At 39.6% G+C, this 21,648-nt stretch overlaps 1 protein-coding gene across 1 annotated transcript in view; it reads right to left on the bottom strand.

The window, feature by feature from the left end:
• Positions 1-927: 927 nt before the first annotated feature.
• The window catches only part of LOC124616350 (cytochrome P450 6k1-like), a 61,051-nt gene continuing 40,330 nt past the window's right edge, over positions 928-21,648 (bottom strand). The window contains exons 3-5 of the mRNA XM_047144659.1: positions 18,853-19,092; positions 12,546-12,797; positions 928-1,106 (exon numbers count right to left, since the gene is read on the bottom strand). Of these exons, the coding sequence (XP_047000615.1) occupies positions 928-1,106; positions 12,546-12,797; positions 18,853-19,092 (671 nt within the window). The remainder of the gene's footprint in view (positions 1,107-12,545; positions 12,798-18,852; positions 19,093-21,648) is intronic.

Here is a 21,648-nt window from a genome sequence, read left to right as displayed (position 1 = left end):
ATGAGACACTTAAAGTAGTAAAGGAGTTTTGCTATTTGGGGAGCAAAATAACTGATGATGGTCGAAGTAGAGAGGATATAAAATGTAGACTGGCAATGGCGAGGAAAGCGTTTCTGAAGAAGAGAAATTTGTTAACATCGAATATAGATTTAAGTGTCAGGAAGTCGTTTCTGAAAGTATTTGTATGGAGTGTAGCCATGTATGGAAGTGAAACACGGACGATAAGTAGATTAGACAAGAAGAGAATAGAAGCTTTTGAAATGCGGTGCTACAGAAGAATGCTGAAGGTCAGATGGGTAGATCACATAACTGGTGAGGAGGTACTGAACAGAATTGGAGAGAAGAAGAATTTGTGGCACGACTTGACTAGAAGAAGGGATCGCTTGGTAGGACATGTTCTGAGGCATCAAGGGGTCACAAATTTAGTATTGGAGGGCAGCGCGGAGGGTAAAAATCTTAGGGGGAGACCAAGAGATGAATACACTAAGCAGGTCAGAAGGATGTAGGCTGCAGTAGTTACTGGGAGATGAAGCAGCTTGCACGGGATACAGTAGCATGGCGACCTGCATCATACCAGTCTCAGGATGAAGACCACAACAACAACAGGGGTTTTGTTTACGAATTGCGAACGTGACTCTTACAGTAACTCTGGTATCAAAATGTAGTTTTTCCTCCTCTCAAGTCATTAAATGTCGCTTCATTACGTTTCTGGGTATTACTGTTTAAGCACACTCACAATCAAAATTCGGTAGTTTAATCTCACCAGAGCCAGTTTCGTTACATCAGTCTCGTTTAGGTAATAACTGGCGACGTGCCCATGTGGTGAAACGAATAAACAAACGAATGTGTACAACGGTTCTGTCCAGCAGGTTCGCTTCAGCGGGAAATGTCATCCTGTTACGAGTGTTGTCCGCAGTCGCTGGAACTTCAGCTAGCCGGCACTTGTCGCCGCTCGACGCGCAGCTCTATCCCGCCCTCCGGCGTTAGCAGGAGGTTGTTCGGGGCCATCCGGAGCTTGGATGGCTTCTCCCCAGCTGGCAGGAAGCTAAACTTCCACAGCAGGTGTACCATCGCCAGCTTCACTTGCACCAATCCGAAACGCATGCCTGCAATGAAATAAGCGTAGCTTCAATTCATGTAATTTGTGAATCTCAAAATTAGCTCCCCTTTTCCTCAAAGTAATGCTACACAACTGTCTCCTTCGACTAGTGGGATGCTACGACAAATGTATTTCACATTTCATTTCGTGTTCGTTTAAAAATATTTCTACTAGCAATCTAGCCAGCTGCAATCAACACCAATCATGGAGACACTAACATACGTATCTCTAAGTCAAGCGTTGTGTACAATTTCGGAACATTGATAAATCTTCAAAACAAATAAATCGGAGTCAGTTATGGTGAAAATATAATGGCGTTCATCAATTTTAACATACGATCTTCACAAATTATGCTTTTACCAGCAATTGAAGGATTGTCATATCCAGTTAATCGCCAAACCAGATTAAACAGGAAGCACGTGAATCTCTACAACACGAACCAGCACATGCCGCTCCATCGGACATAAAGAAATAGCTATACGAGTTCTAATTCGGTGCAAATCCCGAAAGAGTAAGTAAAAAAGAGGTGGTCGAATAACGAGAAAAGCTCTCCTTTCGAAATAGCGTCAGTTAATCGAAATATTTTGTGCAACTAAAATTGTCGTACTTCACAGTGTTAACGAAACTGCACTGCCCATGCAGGATAAACAAAAGTGAATTCATCAAGCCATAGTGCTATAAGAAATACAGATCATGTGTAGAGAAAAGAACCCGAAAAATTACAAGGACAAAAAAGTAATGAATCATTGTAATACTTATGAAACCTTGAGACGCCAAATATCACTGCGAGAGTGGTATCTAGAAACAACAAAAATTTTAAATAAATGGCCTTTCGTTACTGAATGTGGTGAAGATAACGACATGGACTAGGACCAATAAACGCGCGTATATGGCTACGCTCAGATAATCTTTAAAAATAACAGTGAGCTAGCAGAAGATGGATGTTTGAAATGATGCAGCAACAAACAAGATGCATAAATTATAAACGCGCAGTAACATGCAAAAAGAGAAGAACGAATAAAAAACCTGTCCACTTACACAATCTGAGAATGAAAAACATTACACAAAGGAAAGAAACACAGTATTTAGTCTGTCATCATACGGAAGAAAAGCGGAATGCGGTTTTGGGTAATGTGTTTTGGTCCATCGTAAAATCAGTCAATACATCAAATTTTTTTGACAACATGCTCGTTGTTCGTGACGGTATAAACCGAAAGGCCGTAGAATGAACGCCGAACACTAAATTATTAAAGGTATTTCAAATCCGTCTTTGCAACATAAGAACTGTAAAGCGACTACGGACCTTATGGCCATAATGTCCACTCAACTAAAACAAAATTATATCATCCAAAACTGTTTCACTGAAGAAAATCACAACATAGTTCTTAATTTCAACATAATATGGATGCGAAATTTACGTAAATAGTAATATGTGAGCCCAGGGGAAAATAGCTGAAATCGATGTATACTGAAAAGACCATTGGACTTGAAGTACCTTAACGCTTCAATAGAGTCAAAGAAGATTCAAGTTTACCGTCGTGTCCACAATGAAGTCATGAGAGATGGAACACAAGCGCCTGTTGGCGAACGATGAGGAAAAAAATGCACCGTATAATTCTCAAAGGGCCATCTCGACGTTAGATTCTATATTGAATATGAGAAAGAACTTATTCCTATTCTATAAACAGTTCTTTGTTAATAATCATGTTCATTCACGAGATCCTTAAATGATGCATATGCAGAAATATTTCTTGAAGCCTCGGAATCACGTCCGCATCGTGGCCTAGTAAACAAAATAACAAAACGTGTTCAGACCATTAGATTTCATACTTCCTAGGAGATTGAACACAATTAGTTTTAGGGTACTTCAGGGTCGTGTATTAGGGCTCAAATAGTTGTTTTTTGATACGTATGGATATGATGCCTTGAGAAAGTACTGACAACTTGAAGATGAAAGTTCGTCTTCAATGTTTAGTTGGCCCAACAGTTAAGTCAATAAATAACATCCAATATTTTTGTTTATGTGAGTGAAACTCCTGTGGCCACGCAGACGCAGGTGAAGTAAGTGGCAGACTTCGGTTCATTAACAGGAGGGGGAGAAATGCTGTCACACTACAAAGGAAACTGCTTACAAAATACTTCAGCGGGCAGTTCTAGAACATTGCTGAAGGGAAAAATATTTGCGTTTACCTATGAAACCATAATTGTACACAGACGTGCTTCTCTTCGTTTGAAGCAAATCGACGGCCATGAATGTTCTTTTTCAGGGCTCCAAAAATACGGAAATCACATGGACAGGTATCGACACTGTATGGAAGATGTGTAAAGGCTTCCTAGTGAAATGTCAGCGCTGTAATCGATTCGACCTTGGTAACATGTGGTCGGGGATTACCACTCAACAGAGTGAGGCCCTCCATCAACATCACTGGGCGTTTGGACTTCAGTTTTTGCAGTGACCACGTGAAGACGTGGATATCAAGTCCAAATGTCCAGGGATGATGACGGACGGCATCATTCTGTTGCTAGCCCACATGTTGGCAAGGTCGTTTCGACTGCGCTGCAGAAGTTTCACGGGAAAGCCCTTACATACTTGCATACAGACCCGATCCCTCTCGAAGCGATTTCTGTGGTTTTGGAGCCCCGAAGAAAGACGTTTGTGAACGGTGATTTGCTTCGGACGAAGAGCTGCACGCGTGGGCACAATCATGGTTCCGTAGTGTAACGATATATTGTTGAACGTTACTTAAATTAACTTAACTTGGCCTGTAGTTAATTTCATGGATGAAAATAGCAGTTTCCAACTTCACAAAATTTATTGACAACTGAGCTGCAGACACGTCATGTTAACAAAACACTGACTGACTTACTTCACTGATCTCTTTGACTTCCAAAACCAACTTCAAAACTGACTGACTGGCAGCATCGCTGCTTTGTTTTATATAGAATTTTAACAATAAATTACAAAATACTCCATTATTAAAATCGTACAATTTCAATGTTACAGTTAAAATTCACGAAATGTAAAGAAATTGATGTTACAGCTGAATAAGGTAAAAAATACAATATTAATAGATCTAATTTTTGTAGTATCATCACTAGTTTTAAATATGAAAATTTATCTGAACGTTAATTACAATAATGTCTCTTGTATTATTTTAGTTACATAATTAATTACAGTTTGGATTTGGTTTATAACATTCATTGGTAGTATAGAACTCGTGCTTTATCCGATTACATACGTGAAAGTTATAAATAAGGCCTCAAATTCCAAAAATCAGAAAATTGTGTGAAGTAAACAATTCGAGGGTTAATTAGAAATGTAATTACAAAGGATATTAATTACAGAGGAGGACATAAAAATGTATAACAAATGAAAATACATCGCTTGGTAATAACTTTTAAGCTATTTCTCAAGATAAAGATGTATTCTTTGTTTACTCGTTATTCAATTCTAATTGTGGTAATATAGGCGACAGCCACTTATGCCAACACATCCACGGCCTTTTTATATTTGTTACTAAATATCTGTTATTTCAGCTTCTCAACTAGGTTTTTGATTTGGAACCTGTACATAATTTTGTTAATGACAACAATCCCCTTACAATCATGACAATATACTTTTTCCAGAACCTTCTATATGCTTTCACAATGAATATCAAGTGTTAGCAAACTGGACAGAATCATATATAGAAAAACACACATACAAGGCCTTAGGACGCACTAAATTGTCCGATAATTATCCAGATGCATATAAAAAAATGGTTTCAGACATTTAATTAGAGTTTTGGGGAAGGCAGTATCGTTATAGTAGGCAACTGCAAACATTTTTCTATGATAGCATTAACCGTCTTGTCTCACAATGGGATACATATAGTAACATTTACGACGATGTTTGAAATACTAAACAGCTTATTCACATATTCCATCTGTCTCGCTTCCTTCATATCTACAACCAACAGTGAAAAAATTGCAGTATATTGATACATATTTCCACTCAGACTACGCATGTGTCTACACTGAACTGATAGCCCATTTTCAAAACTAGAGAGGAAGCAATGACGAATTCCCAAACGTTTCCGAAGCAATAAAAGAAGATTGTAAGGAACTTGACACAGAAATAAAAATCCCAAGATTGGCGGGAAGCAAGACCCACAGGCGGAATGGGAATATCCAGTGCTCATCGCCTGAAGACTATTTCAAAGCGCCAGTTTACACACTGTGCATAGACAGGTAACTTATCATAAGATTTGAAAAAGATGAAGACGTACCTTTCAAAGGTGGAATTATTCACTAACATGTAAAGAAAAAGGGGAAGAAAGAAGATTTCATGAGAGACGTAAAAAGTTTTAAGAAATTGGCAACTTGGAACTAGAAACCAGATTATAGTATGACACCTGGACAAATAAGGAGTGTATGAAAAAGAAGCTCCATGATATCCTTGCTGATACTATGTTTTATCAAGCAGTAAGGAGTTTGTATTCTACCAAACCATGCTTCCCAACATTTTGCACCGTCGAGCATTCCTTCAGCATATTGCGTAGAGTGAGAACGTGACTGAGAAGTAGTACTGGCGAGGACTGTCTGTCAAGCTTGTATCTTCTTTGGTTTCAGGAACAAAGTGTTTGATTTGTTCAGCAGGAAGAATAGGAATTTACAGTTTCCTTTTCCCAATAAATATTAGTGTCAGATCCATAAACGAACCTATACTTTACACTTTGCTTTTTGTAACATTATCAGCGTAAAATCATATGAGGTGTACATTTTTAGTTCTTTCTGCTTTTTTGTTGCAAAATATCCACTTTTTCATAAAATAGTTAAAATAATGTGTTTTTATTTCATACACAGTATGACTGCCGTGATCTAGTATTTTAGCAAATTTTCAACCTTACCCATTGATTTAAATCAATGCCAAATCAATGCCAATGTTTGCAATTCCTTTGTGTCTTAAAAATATGTTAGTTGCTTAAGTGTAGGTGGGACATCGAGGATAAATAAAAAACAGTTTCATCCATATTATCATTCAGTTTTAAAATTATTTAGTTATCAAAGTTACATAACCTGAGAATAAAATACAGAAGAATCAGATAGTTTATGACAGAAAGTACATATTTCGATTCATGAACGCCAACATATTTTCATCCGAGAGCGAGGCTCGTTAAGGAGATAAAATGTCTTTGCCCACAGAAAAAACTCGTTTTACTGCAGCACTCGAGGGTATAGGGATGTTATATTTAATAAGTAAACCTATTACTACGTACACCCCTGGAAACTCAGCATCGTTAGATGAGTCTTTTGATTTCAGGCACAGCCACAATTTGAGTAAACCCTGGGCTTTACTTTTTGCTGATGTGTTACCACGAGGCTTCTCTTTTGGTTGAATCACATACGTAAAAAAAAAAAATCTTCCTGTTCGTCTTCGTTATTGCTGCTTCAGCCACCACCACTTAAAGTATCATTGCCATTTAAACTATCGGCGGGTTCATGCCTCAAAGCCTCTTCTACGACTTTTTGCGTACGTTTTCTTACTACTTTCACTCGATTGTTGACATACATACATTTCCTGCCGTGATTTAACTTCCATAGTTAATCTGATAACAAGAAGCAGTTTGCAGTAAACAGACAAAATAAACTCCCAACATATCTCGCTCACACTCGACTGTTTACGTCAACTACACGCACCCAGCAGCAGACGTACACTCACATGGCCTGGACTTGTCAGAACACGACTTCCGCGGGCGGCGTTGCGTCATTTTTGTCTTAAAGGGCTGGAACCTAATGTACAGACTCAAAAGAAGTTAACGTAAGTTAAAGAGTCCATTATCGTTTTTTTAAAGTTAACTTAAAAGTTAACCAGGCAACCGCTCTTGTGCCCAGCTATGACTATCTGCCTTTCTGCATCGACTTCCATACTTTAAAAACACTGTGAATTGCGTGTCAGGGCTGCTTCTAATTGTACCATATTTTAAAGTTTCCGCGCGATACATCCGCGTATGAGCGCAGGAAGAATGATTGCTTAAATACCTCTGTGCGAGCTTTAATTAGTATAAGGGGCAATACACTTCCTTTACAAATCTAATAACTTCTTTTATTGTTCAGATGGTGTTACGAATTTTCTGCCACTTTTAAGGTCATTAGCAACTAAGTTTAGTCTGTTTGATTGATAGTGGAAACAAGCAGCTGAATGATACTTCCTTTAAACCAGGGTTCCCCAAAATGTGTTCCCCGTATCACTGGTGTTCCACGGGATCGTTTTCGACATGTTGACGATGTTAATTACTACTTAACAAATCTATTATGATTTCTGTGCTATTATTTATGATTTCAAATTGAAGTAATCACTGAATAAAACAAGTTCTTATTATTGAAAACGTTATTAACGTTGAAAATGAACAATGTGTCCCACCAAATTCTTCTATCACAGGAAAAGTGTGGGAACTCCTGCTTTAATCCTAGCCTGTACTTAGATTTCATGGTCTGACATTGTCACGCAGCCATCAGAGCCGAAGCTAATCAAGTTATTCATGTCAACGCCCAAATTTTTAACAATTTTTAAAATATACGAAGAAATTGCCTCAGTATACAGCGTAGTCAGCTCTGCAAACCCTAAAGATTCTTCTTTATCTGTAAAGTTTAATTACTCGTCTACACACCGTACTGCCATGCACAGTTGATCTTTCCTACTAATGTCAGCCGTTTCATCATCCATAATGAAAACGATGGTGATCTCCTTACATCATCAACAATCTCGTGTTGTAAGATAGAACCACATATATTTATTAAATTCTTTTGATGTCTTTGTGAAATATTTTTGCTTTTACACTACGATTTTATAAATGATACTCCAACACTTTGTCATCCAAACTTACTCTAAATAAAATTAAATCTTCATGAGTGTCTGTAGCCTTGGTGAGCCTTTACCACAAAAGCAACACATATTCCTCTTTTTATAACTGGTGTGAAAAGAGTGCAATGCTTGTATTTCCCTCCCTTAAACTTAGGCGAGTATACTAGGCACGAGTACCTTTCTAGCCCAGTCCTTTAATATAATGTTTTCGTAGTTTTTCTCACCAATATCCTTTATGAAATCACGAATCAAATTTCATGTTGACAGTCGAAACTGAAATTGACAGGTTCAAATCATCCCAGTCAGTACCGATACCAGCAGACTTAGCACTAATGATGGAAGAATATTGTGGCAATGAGACGAGAGATGATTGGCAGTGGAGAGATTCTATCGACAGATAGCGTGAAGGTAGAAGCTCATGTTGAAACTAAACTATAAGCTGTTGTGGGATGCACTTCTGAAGGCATTGAACCTTGAACTTTTAATTAATCATGGAAGTTCCTTTTCTGTGTAGCAGAAACACCTTTTTGTTCGAAGAAATTCCTTATATGCATCTCTGTAACAGAAATTTAACTTCAAAATATTTAAGAACAATCCCGTTAAGAGGATTTCTAACATTCCATTCAAACCGGCTTAAGAATTTAGTGTCTTTTTTATTGGATAGAATAACATGCATCATTTATAAAAATGTATGTTCATCTGTAAAAATGTAAGTATTCAGAAACGATGCGACGAAAGAAAAAACAGAGGAACGCTACATAATAGCAATTACGTTTTTAAGGGTATTTACACTTTTCACCTGTTTGCTTTCTTTTATTCAAAAGTAATTTCCGGTGACTGAAGACACTAAACTAAGTGCAGATCACATGTAGGACACTACAGACATATACTAAAAATAACACGGTTTTGACATGTTAACGGTGATCATAAGCGTTGCCGTGTTGTGCTGTCTTGTTGGCTTGTGTGGGATTGCGGAGGGTGGATGACTCGTCAATGATGTTGCGTTTGCACGCTCTTTCTTGCTGAACGCTGCGCCTTGAGATCGCTTGAATTCATACAGTTATGTCATGGGTATAGGTGCAGGCATGTTTACGTAAGGTACCTTAATATTTACAGTCATCAGTGTGTTGGTTACTTTTCTCTGCGTCCAACAGTATTCCCACAAACAAGTCACAAGCTTTACAACCTGATGTTCTCTGTACAGTCGTACAGCACCACTAGGTGGGCTATGCCTGTCAGTATACACTAACCGTCCATGTATCCACACTTCAACAGCTGAGCTGGTGCCTAGGAGAAAATAAACATTGCTGGATTGATTGCTCTTGCCACATGTACTTGAAGGTACTGAACAGCCTAAAAACATCCGACTTCTAATGGCTACAATTATTCGTTTGCAAACAACGTGTATACTGATGAAATGTTGTTCAGTCAGCAACAAAAGTATCTGCACTTATAGGCTACTCATTGCTCCCTGCATAAAAAGAGAAGTATGCATGTAACGAACACTACTGGCATATAAAAAACATTTTATAGCATTTTCTTGAAAGAAAAACACCCGACTACATTTGTCTTTCTTCCTTTTTCTGAAAGCTGGGGGAGGAGGGGTGGTAACTGGGGGGAGGTGGGGAGGGGGACTCCCCACACTTGCCCCAGGATGGGAACTCTCGACGATTCGACGATATATGCAAAATGTTAATTCCCTCTTTGCACAAAGAAATGATATGGAATTCCGCAAATACGCGAATCACACATATTAGAGACGAAAAGACTAGTCATCATTCAGCGAAATAAGTTACAGCCGCCGAGTATAATATGTTGTTGTTGTGGTCTTCAGTCCTGAGACTGGTTTGATGCACCTCTCCATGCTACTCTATCCTGTGCAAGCTTCTTCATCTCCCACTACTTACTGCAACCTACATCCTTCTGAATCTGCTTAGTGTATACATCACTTGGTCTCCCTCTACGATTTTTACCCTCCACGTTACCCTCCAATGCTAAATTTGTGATCCCTTGATGCCTCAGAACATGCCCTACCAACCGGTCACTTCTTCTTGTCAAGTTGTGCCACAAACTCCTCTTCTCCCCAATTCTATTCAATACCTCCTCATTAGTTATGTGATCAACCCATCTAATCTTCAACATTCTTCTGTAGTATCACATTTCGAAAGCTTCTATTCTCTTCTTGTCCAAACTATTTATCGTCCATGTATCATTTCCATACATGGCTACACTCCATACAAATACTTTCAGAAACGGCTTCCTGACACTTAAATCTATACTCGATGTTAACAAATTTCTCTTCTTCAGAAACGCTTTCCTTGCCATTCCCAGTCTAAATTTTATATCCTCCTACTTCGACCATCATCAGTTATTTTGCTCCCCAAATATTAAAACTCCTTTACTACTTTAAGTGTCTCATTTCCTAATCCAATTCCCTCAGCATCACCCGACTTAATTCGCCTACATTCCATTATCCTCGTTTTGCTTTTGTTGATGTTCATCTTATATCCTCCTTTCAAGACACTGTCCATTCCGTTCAACTGCTCTTCCAAGTCCTTTGCTGTCTCTGACAGATTTACAATGTCGTAGGCGAACATCAAAGTTTTTATTTCTTCTCCATAGATTTTAATACGTACGCCGAATTTTTCTTTTGTGTCATTTACTGCTTGCTCAATATACAAATTGTATAACATCGGGGAGAGGCTACAACAACGTGTCACTCCCTTCCCAACCACTGCTTACCTTTCATGCCCCTCGACTCTTATAATTGCCATCTGGTTTCTGTACAAACTGTAAATAGCCTTTCGCTCCCTGTATTTTACCCTTGCGACCTTTAGAGTTTAAAAGAGAGTATTCCAGTCAACATTGTCAAAAGCTTTCTCTGAGTCTACAAATGCTAGAAACGTAGGTTTGCCATTCCTTAATCTTTCCTCTAAGATAAGTCGTAAGGTCAGTATTGCCTCACGTGTTCCTACATTTCTACGGAATCCAAACTGATCTTTCCCGAAGTCGGCTTCTACTAGTTTTTCCATTCTTCTGTATAAAATTCACGTTAGTATTTTGCAGCCATGACTTATTAAAACGATAGTTCGGCAATTTTCACATCTGGCAATACCTGCTTTCTTTGGGATTGGAATTATTATATTCTTCTTGAAGTCTGAGGGTATTCCGCCTGTCTCATACATCTTGCTCACTAGATGGTAGAGTTTTGTCAGTACTGGCTCTCCCAAGGCCGTCAGTAGTTCTAATGGAATGTTGTCTACTTCCGGGGCCTTGTTTCGACTTAGGTCTTTCAGTGCTCTGTCAAACTCTTCACGCAGTATCGAATCTCCCATTTCATTATCATCTACATCCTCTTCCATTTCCATAATATTGCCCTCAAGTACATCGCCCTTGTATAGACCCTCTATATACTCCTTCCACCTTTCTGCTTTCCCTTCTTTGATTATAAAAAAAATGGTTCAAATGGCTCTGAGCTCTATGGGACTTAACATCTATGGTCATCAGTCCACTAGAACTTAGAACTACTTAAACCTAACTAACCTAAGGACATCACACACATCTATGCCCGAGGCAGCATTTGAACCTGCGACCGTAGCCGTCACGCGGTTCCAGACTGAAGCGCCTAGAACCGCACGGCCACACCGGCCGGCCCTTTGCTTATAACTGGGTTTCCATCTGAGCTCTTGATATTCATACAAGTGGCTCTCTTTTCTCCAAATGTCTCTTTAATTTTCCTCTAGGCAGTATCTCTCTTGTGATACAAATAGAAATGACGACATACATTCAGTGTGGCGAGGAACGTAAAGGACACACAGATTTGTCGGTAACCTACCAAGTAATCAGTCTTCGCTTGCTACATTTGTGAACGGAGCGGCAAGGAACCGTAATACATTGCACAACAGGAAGCAGTTCCTGAGTGGCAACAGGAATTTTCCGGGTGTCACTCCTATAAACTAAAATATTAGACTCTTGTTGACTCACCTACAAAACTCTCTTTTGACAAATTTTGGATAACTTTTTGTGAATCTGGCACCTTTCTAAGTAATATTATGTGAGAGATGGAAATTGAAGGACTAAATGAGCTATCGGTAACGGATTTGCTTACCTATAGAGAGAGCGTCAAAGAAATGCACAGACTCCTAAGGGAGGCGTTAAAAGAAAGATATTTTGCATCGCAGATAACTCCTTTCTTGAGATTACGGTAACCTATGTTCCAGTACGAGTGAACATACGTTTGCTTACTCCAGAGTTCCTCTCGGTTTAAAGATCATGGCGGTAAAATTAGAAAAAAAATTCAGTTTTAAAGAGTAGCAGCAGTCGTTTTTACAGCATGTTATCCGTGAGTGGGAGGGGAAAGGAGGCCGGGTTGGTAGGGGGATGGCAGGGAGACGATTCTAACACACCTTCCTTCTCCAAAGGCGATGTTTCGAGGAGTCAATTATCTACTGATCTTCACATACATACGGATGCCGGTATAAATGAATCGAGAGTCGAAAGTTTGAATGAAAGTGTGAACGAAAGAGGGCGAATCGTATAAAGAAAGAACTGAGCAACATGATTAATCTGCCAGTAATAAATAATAAACGGGAAGAGACTCACCAATGCAGATACGTGGCCCCTCACCGAAGGGCAGATAGCAGAAGGGATGTCTGGAAGCCTTCTGCTCGTCAGAGAAGTGCTCTGGGTCGAACTGGTCAGGATTTCGGAAATACTTGGGATCATGATGAAGGCCCAACACTGGAATGACGACCTTAGTTCCTTTCTCCAGAACACAGTCATAGCCTGGCAGTTTGTAATCCTGCACCACCTCGCGGTTCAGAGCGGCAACCGGTGGATATACGCGAAGAGTTTCTGGAAAAAAGCGCACATTATAAGCCACTAAACTAAAAGTACTCTACTTTATCTCACTCTCTGCTATAATACTTGTCACATCAATGTAAAATTATTTATCTTTTTAATAAACGCACTTCAACATGAGGCAAATTTGGAACAAATAGATCAAATGTTATTTGATTTGATGCTTCATAGCGCGATACTGTTGAACTTATTACAAAAGGTATATTGTACTTGGGTGTTATTTCTTTGGAAAAAGAATAAGGGCAGGTAGAGTGCTTTCTGTTTATTTAATCTCATAAGGTTCCACCATAACCATTTTCATGCCTGCTCCCTAAATAAAAGCGTAATCCATAAATAGAGCCAAGTTTGTGTTGTGTGGAGCACTGAAGAATCATAATAACAAAGTCCAGAAAGTCCATTTATAGAGCAAGCTTGGCAGCCGAAAAGCAGCTAGGCGACTTTGGTAACATCTCATGTGGCATGCTGTGCAATGCAAAACCGGCCTGCTATTGGCTGGGCCCGCGTGACCTGTTGTTCACGCCTCTGGTGGTGTCGTCTATCGCTGACTCTGCCGCTTCCGAGCCCCAATCAATATCGTCTGCTGGTCAGGATATTACAATCATGATTACTGCTTATAAGAAATACAATCATGATTACTGCTTGAATTTCCTCATATATTTCCTTAAGCATTACCATTTACAGTTTTACACCACACAAGTACTAATACATCTACCTGCTCTTTCCTCTCCTTCCTCTTTCTCAGTGTTAGTGCTTTTACTGCAGTGATTATTCTATGAGGTGTTTTATGTTGTACTCAAGCGGTTTCTGTGCTCCCAGACATTTTCCTTGCTCGTATATTGTGGTCTCAAAAGGCTGCTAATCCATATTCTGGACGTTCTGTCTCAGCAGTACCGCGCTTATATGATCGGTGACACTATTATCGAATATATAGGGGAAACCCGATCTTCACCGAAAAAATCTCTGTGGTTGATTGGAGATATATTTTGGTATAAAGGGCCGCTGCTCTACAGTGGCTCATTAGAAAGTAATTATGAGTAATTATGATTTAGTTGGTTACTTATCCACAGTTGCCTTTGTATCTGGGTAAGTTCTGCGATATGCAACCACCAAAACGTACAACACAAAACACAGAGATATGCAAGAAGCTTCAAGCAGATGCAGAAGCACTGTGACGCAGTTGCCACCTCTGCAGGAGCCGTTCGGCATTGGATTGTTCTGGCAGTCTTTCTCTGCATATAGCGAACCGCTACCAGAGCGGTATATCGACCAACTCTTCATCGGTTAACTTCTGTATAACTGATGACATACAACTAATACTGGCGGAAAACAAATCCGAAACAGAAACGAGCAAAACTGGATGCAAGTTTGAGGGCGAAGAGTGAAATCAACGCTACAATTTTCAATAGTAAGTACCATCAGTAACTGCCTTCTGCTTTTTTTTTCCAAAAACGAAATATAGTACATCCTGTCGAGAATTTCACTCCTGCGCAGATATTTTCAGTGCAGTGCAAAGATAAATGGTGGCAACATATCAAGTGAAAAGCAATTATTCTAATGAGCTACCGAAGAACACGGGTTCTGCATGCCAAAATATTAAAAAAGTATCCCTGAACAATCTCCGAAATTTTTTCGATGGATTGGCGATGCACGCTTTAAAATAGTTGGAAGATTCCTAACTGAAACACAGTTCAGGAGATTGTTACGGGTCCTAATGCTTTATGGGGGCTCATTTCGACTTTTCTGCTTAGGTTATGGATTTGTATGAAGAGAGCACGAGGCTTGCACAGCAACTGTTGTAGTTATTTCACATGTAGAGTATGAAGAATTTAAGCCTTTCCTGAATAGAACGTACAATGTGGAAAACATTTCGAATCAAAGATGCTACTGCTCTACTTCAGAAAACTCCTTACGGAATAACACCTGTAGACAATGAGAAAACAGAAGAACAGGAAAATGCAAGCAGAACTAAGTCACGAATGTGACAACTTGTTACAGACTGCAATTCACGCTTGGCTCAGGGTTCATACAACAACTTTTAGGTTATTTCTCGAATGTTACACTCTCGAATAGCACGTGGGAAAAACTAAAATCTAAATCTTTCGGTACGAGCTCTGATTTATTTTACTCCCATGGCCACTTCTCTCAATGTAGGGGGTGTAAACAAAATATTCTGGCATTCGGAGGAGAAAACTGCTGATTGAAATTTGGTGAAAGGTCCCGCCGCAACGAAAAATGTTATTATTGCAATGACTGCGACCATAACTCGCCTATCACATCCGTTACGCACACTTCCTATTGAGCGATTGTACGAAACGAGCTCCCCTTCTTTTAACTTCTGCTATATTCTCCGTCAGTTATATGGCGGAGGATCACATTCCGTGCAGCAGTGAGAGAAAGGACAAGCGTAATCTAGGTAATATCTTCAGTAGATGTGTTGCATCTTCTATGTGTTACGCCGATAAAACACAGTCTTTGGTTCACCTTCCCCACACATTTTCTATGTGGTGGTTACAGTTTAAGTTGTTCGTAATTTAGGTGTGGTGCTGAATCCACGACCTTTAAATTTGTGTTATTTATCGTGTAACTGAAATGTAACGGAATGTCTCCAGTTTTCATGCGGAGGATTTCACACTTTTTATTAGTTAGCGTCAGCTGCCACTATTTGCTCAGTACAGATACGTGTTTGTAAATCATTTCGGAATTAGTTTTGACTTCTGAACCTTTACTAGACACAGGTTGTACACGACTCGGGTCAACCGGGAAGTCCGGGAAAACCCCGGGAATTTTTTCATCCGGGAGATAACCGGGAAAAACCAGGGAATTTTTCGGAATTCCGGAAATGTTTCATTGTTGTTGCTTTCAGTTAAATTTTTGTAATTTTGACTGGTAAGAATTGACTCTCTAGCAAAGAATGTTACTATATCCTGCTACTGGAGAATGATAAAGCAGCAATAAAATATAAACGAGAGAAAAAATAAAACTTTAGTGGCAAAGGAAATGCGCAGTTTACAACAAAACACCGTGCACACACAAGCGTCTGCAAATAGCAGTTTACGGAAAACCTACTGTCACTTAGCACGGAAAAAGTGTATTTTCGTCCGGGAAAAAGCATATCTTTTAAACGGGATATCCGGGAAAAATCCGTAAATAATCTGGGAATTTTTTTTCCTTGTCCCCGTATACACCCTGTTAAGACAACGTAATCTGCAAACAATCTAAGAGGGCATAATCTGCAAATAATCTAAGAGGGCATAATCTGCAAACAACCTAAGAGGGCTGCTCACATTATCTGCGGGATACTGGAGTTTATATAAAGAACATCAGATTATGTAACATTTCCTTGGCGAATCCAAGAGGTCTCATCTCTTTCACTAGATGACTTTTCGTCAGTTACTACGAACTGATAGGAAATCATGAGTCCAGTCGGACAATTGTACAGGCACGTAATTTGAGCCGCTTGTGAGGAACCGTGTCGTTTTATTTGAGGTATTTAATAGTTTTATAACACAGTATATATCCCAAGATCAGACTACAAGTTGATACCATTGATATAGGTCAATAATTTCTTGTCTATTGTTGTGACCCATGAAACTTTCCAGTCGTTAGATACCGATCTTACGTCGAGCGACAGGTTATATATGATTGCTAACAATGGATGAATTTCTTAAACATACTCCGAAAGGAATCTAATTGGTATACGGTCTGCAGCGGAGACATTGCCTTTATTAACTGATTTAAGCTGCTTCGCTACTCCAGGGTATCCATTCTGTTGCTCATGTTTGCAGCAATATGATGAAAGGGACAGTTGCTACACACCATATAGCGGAGATGCTGAGTTGCAGATAGGCACAACAAAAATACTCTCAAAAAGTGAGCTTTCGGCCGATAAGGCCTTCATCGGAAATAGAACAAGCACGCACACACACACACACAGACACACACACATACACACACACACACACACACACACACACACACACACACACATATTCACGAAAAGCCATCTCACATACTCATGACCACAGTCACCCTGGATTTTCCATTGTTTACTCATGTTTGCAGTTGTTTTGGTTCGAATATTTCTTTGCTGAAGGGATTCCGGAAAAGCCTTAGCAACTCCACTTTACTGGTGCTGTCATCGGTAACATTACCACTGTTATCTTGCAGTGAAAGTATTGATTGTATCTTGCAGCTTGTATACGTTACATAAGGCCAAGCTCTGTTCGGTTTTTCTGCCGTATTTCAAGACAGAGTTTCATTTTGAAATGTATTAAAACTATCTCGCATTGAAGTCTGTGTTTCGAAATATTTCATTCCGTTAAATCTGGCATCCTTTTCTCGTCACTTCTCCAATAGTTTCCTGACCTGTTTTATTTATCATGGGGAGATCTGTTCTGTCTTTTATTAATTTATTTTACACAAGATTTTCAACTGCCGTAAACGCTGTTTATTTGAATTCAAGCTTTATCTAGTCGATAGTTGTATAGTCAGTATGGAAGAAATGAACAGTCTCTTAGAAAGGTGCCAAGCGAATTTTTATCTGCTTTTTTAAATAGATGTATTTTGCTTTTATTCTCGGTGGGTTTAGCTGTTACAGTATTCAAGTCTCGTTACAACAGCCTTGTGATCACTACTTCCTCTATCCGTCATGATGCACTCTATTTGCTCAGGACCGTTGGTCGCTAAAGGGTCTAGTATGCTAACGCAACTATTTGCACTTGATATGGGTTCTGAACTACGTAAACTAATTGGTCAAAGTAATTTCCGGAGAAAGCATTTAGCACAATTTCGGACGATGATTTAAGCCTACCACCAACTTTAGGCAGGATAACTTTAAATGATTCATTCGTTTTCAAAGCTCTATATTTTTCGAAGTATTACGTGTACAAATGTGATTGAAACATGAATAGAACTGTAAAGTCACCAAGTTTGCGTTTTGGACTCTACAAGTATTCTCTTAGTACTTTTCTGGTCACATGACACGCGTTCAAGTGGTAGCCAATTTTCTGTCATACCTTAGGCAGTAAAATCCTGTCAGTGGTCATTACAGCGGCACCTATGCGATTTCTGTTCTTGGCAGTGGGGATACGCAAACACCGTCCATAATGTACTCCGAAAGGAAAAAGTCATCAGGCGTTAGGTCAGGCGACCTGGGAGTCCACAGGAACAGAGTCATCTTATCTTCACTACTACACCTATTCCAGCGATATGGAAATTCGTCGTTTAGGTAGCGATGAAGATCGATCCTCCAGTGAAGAGCTGCTTCGCCTCGTTGGAAGTTGAAATTTTAGCCATCTTCCAAACAGTTTTCTACGGTGTTCCAAGCTCGAGGCTTGCGCAGACCGTTGATTTTTTTGGACTGCGCACGAAATCGTCCTTCATCCTCTCAACGATTGGACCTGGCGCTACTTTTCTGTTAGTGTCCCTAAATTGCAGATACCAACGCTCAGTACTCTGTTTGCATGGCGCTTCTTCTCCATAATTCATTCTGAATGTACGTTGCACTGTTATAACAAATAAACATCCCGCATGTCCTAACACACAAAAAGTCGTTTGTTGCTTTGTCGTCATTTTGTCAAGGCACTGCACTTGTAACGCTAATGGCGGGCACGATGCAAAATGGTTGAGTTTACGGTTCTATTCATGCATAAGTCATATTTGTACCAGTAATAATTTGGAAAATATAGAACTTCGAAAATGAATAAGTAATTTATAGTACCCTGCATTTTCGCAAACAGATCGACGGTAGACTGAAGTCACCAACAACTGTAATTGTATGAGTGGCGTACCTCTATCCATGGTTATGGAGGAACCAGCTGAGACTAAACTAGGCATAGCTCATTGGACGTGTAAAACTACATTGTAAAATAGGCACTTTAAAAAATAAATCACATTTTATTTACGATGAAGTGATAATACCTTTGTAAATGCATACGAAGCAAGTTATCCACCAGTAAACAGTATTTTACTTGGTGATTATTAGATCTGTTTCACTGTGAAAGGTTGTTGTCTTCGCCTTACCAAAAAGATTGAAAACCTTGAAGCTTACCGTCTATCACTTTCTCCAAATATGGCATATTTGACGTAATATCTTCATATGTCACTTCGCCGTTGGACTTCTTCAGTACGGCATCAATTTCGTCTTGCAGCCGCTTCTGGATATGTGGATGTTTAGAAAGCTCGTACAGACAGAAGCTTACGGTGGTTGAGGAAGTTTCGAACCCAGCGAGGAAGAACACCCACGCCTGTGCTGCCAACTCCTTGATCGTCAGAGATTTATTTCCTCCTGCTGGGAACAAGACAAGTTTGTAATCAGCTATTCACCTAAAGAGTAAATAACATTTCAGTCAAAAATTAAATGCGACACTCTAACATTAAATTTTTGAATGATAGAAAACCAAAATTCTGTACTGTGCTATAATGACGAAATCAATAATATTATTTCTCCAACGTGCTCTCAACATCGTAACGGAAATGCTGCAAACAAACGCGTTTCTCTCTAAATCTGTTTTGTACACGCCTATCCTAAATACATAATGCGAGGCAACTTTCAAAGGATGCACTTATAGATACAGTCTAAAAAGTTTCAAGATGAAGTTCGAAGGCTATTTGTTAACATATTGTGATCGAAAACTGATGAAGTAATGTTTCCTATCCTAGACGTTAAAATGAACTACAAGGTCTCGGTGGTTGTACGGTGGGGCGATTAGACTTGACAGTTCTACAAGTGCTTATTCACGACTAGTCATCAATATACACAGCAACTTTGCTTCGAAATGCTGTGTCACAACATAAACTACGTAATATGACAATAAGATGTGGCTAAATTACTAATTTATGGAATATTGAAAAACTGCATTTTTTTAGGAATGGCATGTTTGAGGAATCAGTTATATTTTGAATACTACTCAAATGTGTGGGATTCACGTTAGGATAAAGTAACGGAAAAAAATGGTTCAAATGGCTCTGAGCACTATGGCACTTAACAACTGAGGTCATCAGTCCCCTAGAACTTAGAACTACTTAAACCTAACTAACCTAAGGACATCACACACATCCATGCCCGAGACAGGATTCGAACCTTCGACCGTAGCGGTCGCGCGGTTCCAGACTGAAGTGCGTAGAACCGCTCGGCCACAGCGACCGGCAGTAACAAAAAAATCGAACTTAAAAGAGATAACGGAATCTTTGATGTACACTGGCTTGTTTGATTCGGGGATGTACGTCACAGAAATTTCTGGTCATCAGAAAAAAAAGACATTTAACATTTTCCAAAAACCCACTGGAAAAACTTGGAATACTACTTATCGTAGAATGGGCGTCTAATTGATTTCTTCAGAGCTTTTTGTATTGCTTCCAAAGAGAAAAAAATGGTTCAAATGGTTCTGAGCACTATGGGACTTAACAGCTGTGGTCATCAGTCCCCTAGAACTTAGAACTACTTAAACCTAAGTAACCGAAGTACATCACACACATCCATGCCCGAGGCAGGATTCGAACCTGCGACCGTAGCAGTCGCGCGGTTCCGGACTGCGCGCCTAGAACCGCGAGACCACCGCGGCCGGCTCTCCCAAAGAGACTGTAAAGAAAGAAGCAGACTGATAACAGTTTGCTCATTGGCATAAGAGGCTTAATTTTTCCAATGCTACATCCATGCACTGAACCGGAAGTATCTGTGATGTATAATACAATAAAATATACACTTCGCCACACTTACTAACTTGAGGACTATGGACGAATTACGTGCAGTAATAGGATCACTACACCACCCCCAGTGCTTTGCAAACAGCGCCAAGAACCAGACGCAAAATTTACAGTACAGATCATGCTTTTTGGACCGTAAGTTCTCTCTGGATCTTCATTTGGAAACCTACTTTCTTTTTGTCGAGAGGATGCAAGGCGTTTTGAAATTTCTTGACTTGATATTGATGATACATTCTCAATGCCATAACCGAGTACCTAGGTTAGCTGCATTGTTTAATGTGAAGTATTTTATGGAAACGTCAGGAAATCTTAATACGAGTGGCGGGCGTGACATTCAAAACACGACACCTGACAGGAAATCATTTAGCCCACTGATGTGTACTTTGGGTAAATTAATTCTGTGATACAGTCTTCCTGTTACCAATGACTCTTTATAGCTTAATTACACACGTCTGTGCTCTCAATACTATTCTCTTGTGCTTTTCTTCACAGCAAGGTGTACTGCGTTCAGAACTTGCCATAAAAATGGTTGGGTGGGTTTGGAAAGCAGGATGGAAAATTTGGGTTTAACATCTCCTCAACGGTGAGGTCATTATAGCTGAAGCATAGGATTCAACTGAGAAAGGAGGGGAAGCAAAATGGCCGTATCCTTTCAGAAGGTACATCATTTGCAAGGGCTGACATCTTTGGGTGACGGGTATACAACAGTGTGTTTAATTTGATAATTTTTTTAATAAGACGAAACACAAAATTACAACCTGAGGAGAACCGTCTCTGGTTGATTGACAGCCACGTTCATATCAAGCTTAGTAAAGACTTATTGTCTGTGTACAATAGTTTGTACAAACATTTGGAAAGACTGCGATAAGTCCATGCTTCAAGATAAATGCAGATACTAGGCAAGCCTGCAGGTTGCGCTGTTGTAGCTGAACACGAATGGGGGTTCTGCAGTGTCCCCAATACGTTGCAAGCGTCAGTCGTGATCAGAACAGTGTTCTGTGTAGTTGTTATGTCGGAGCTAAGTGAATTTGAACGTGGAGAAAGTGTTGGAGCTCGCATGGTGGGTGCTTCAGTAACCAAGCTAGCCGGTGTTTGGTGTTCCAGGAGGCACCGTATCGCAGATTTATACCGCAGAAGAAAA

Source organism: Schistocerca americana, chromosome 5, assembly GCF_021461395.2.
Source record: "Schistocerca americana isolate TAMUIC-IGC-003095 chromosome 5, iqSchAmer2.1, whole genome shotgun sequence".
In the NCBI taxonomy this organism is placed as follows: Eukaryota; Metazoa; Arthropoda; class Insecta; order Orthoptera; family Acrididae; genus Schistocerca; species Schistocerca americana.
The sequence above is the reverse complement of the archived record's forward strand: the minus strand, read 5'-3'. Positions and strand labels throughout refer to the sequence as shown.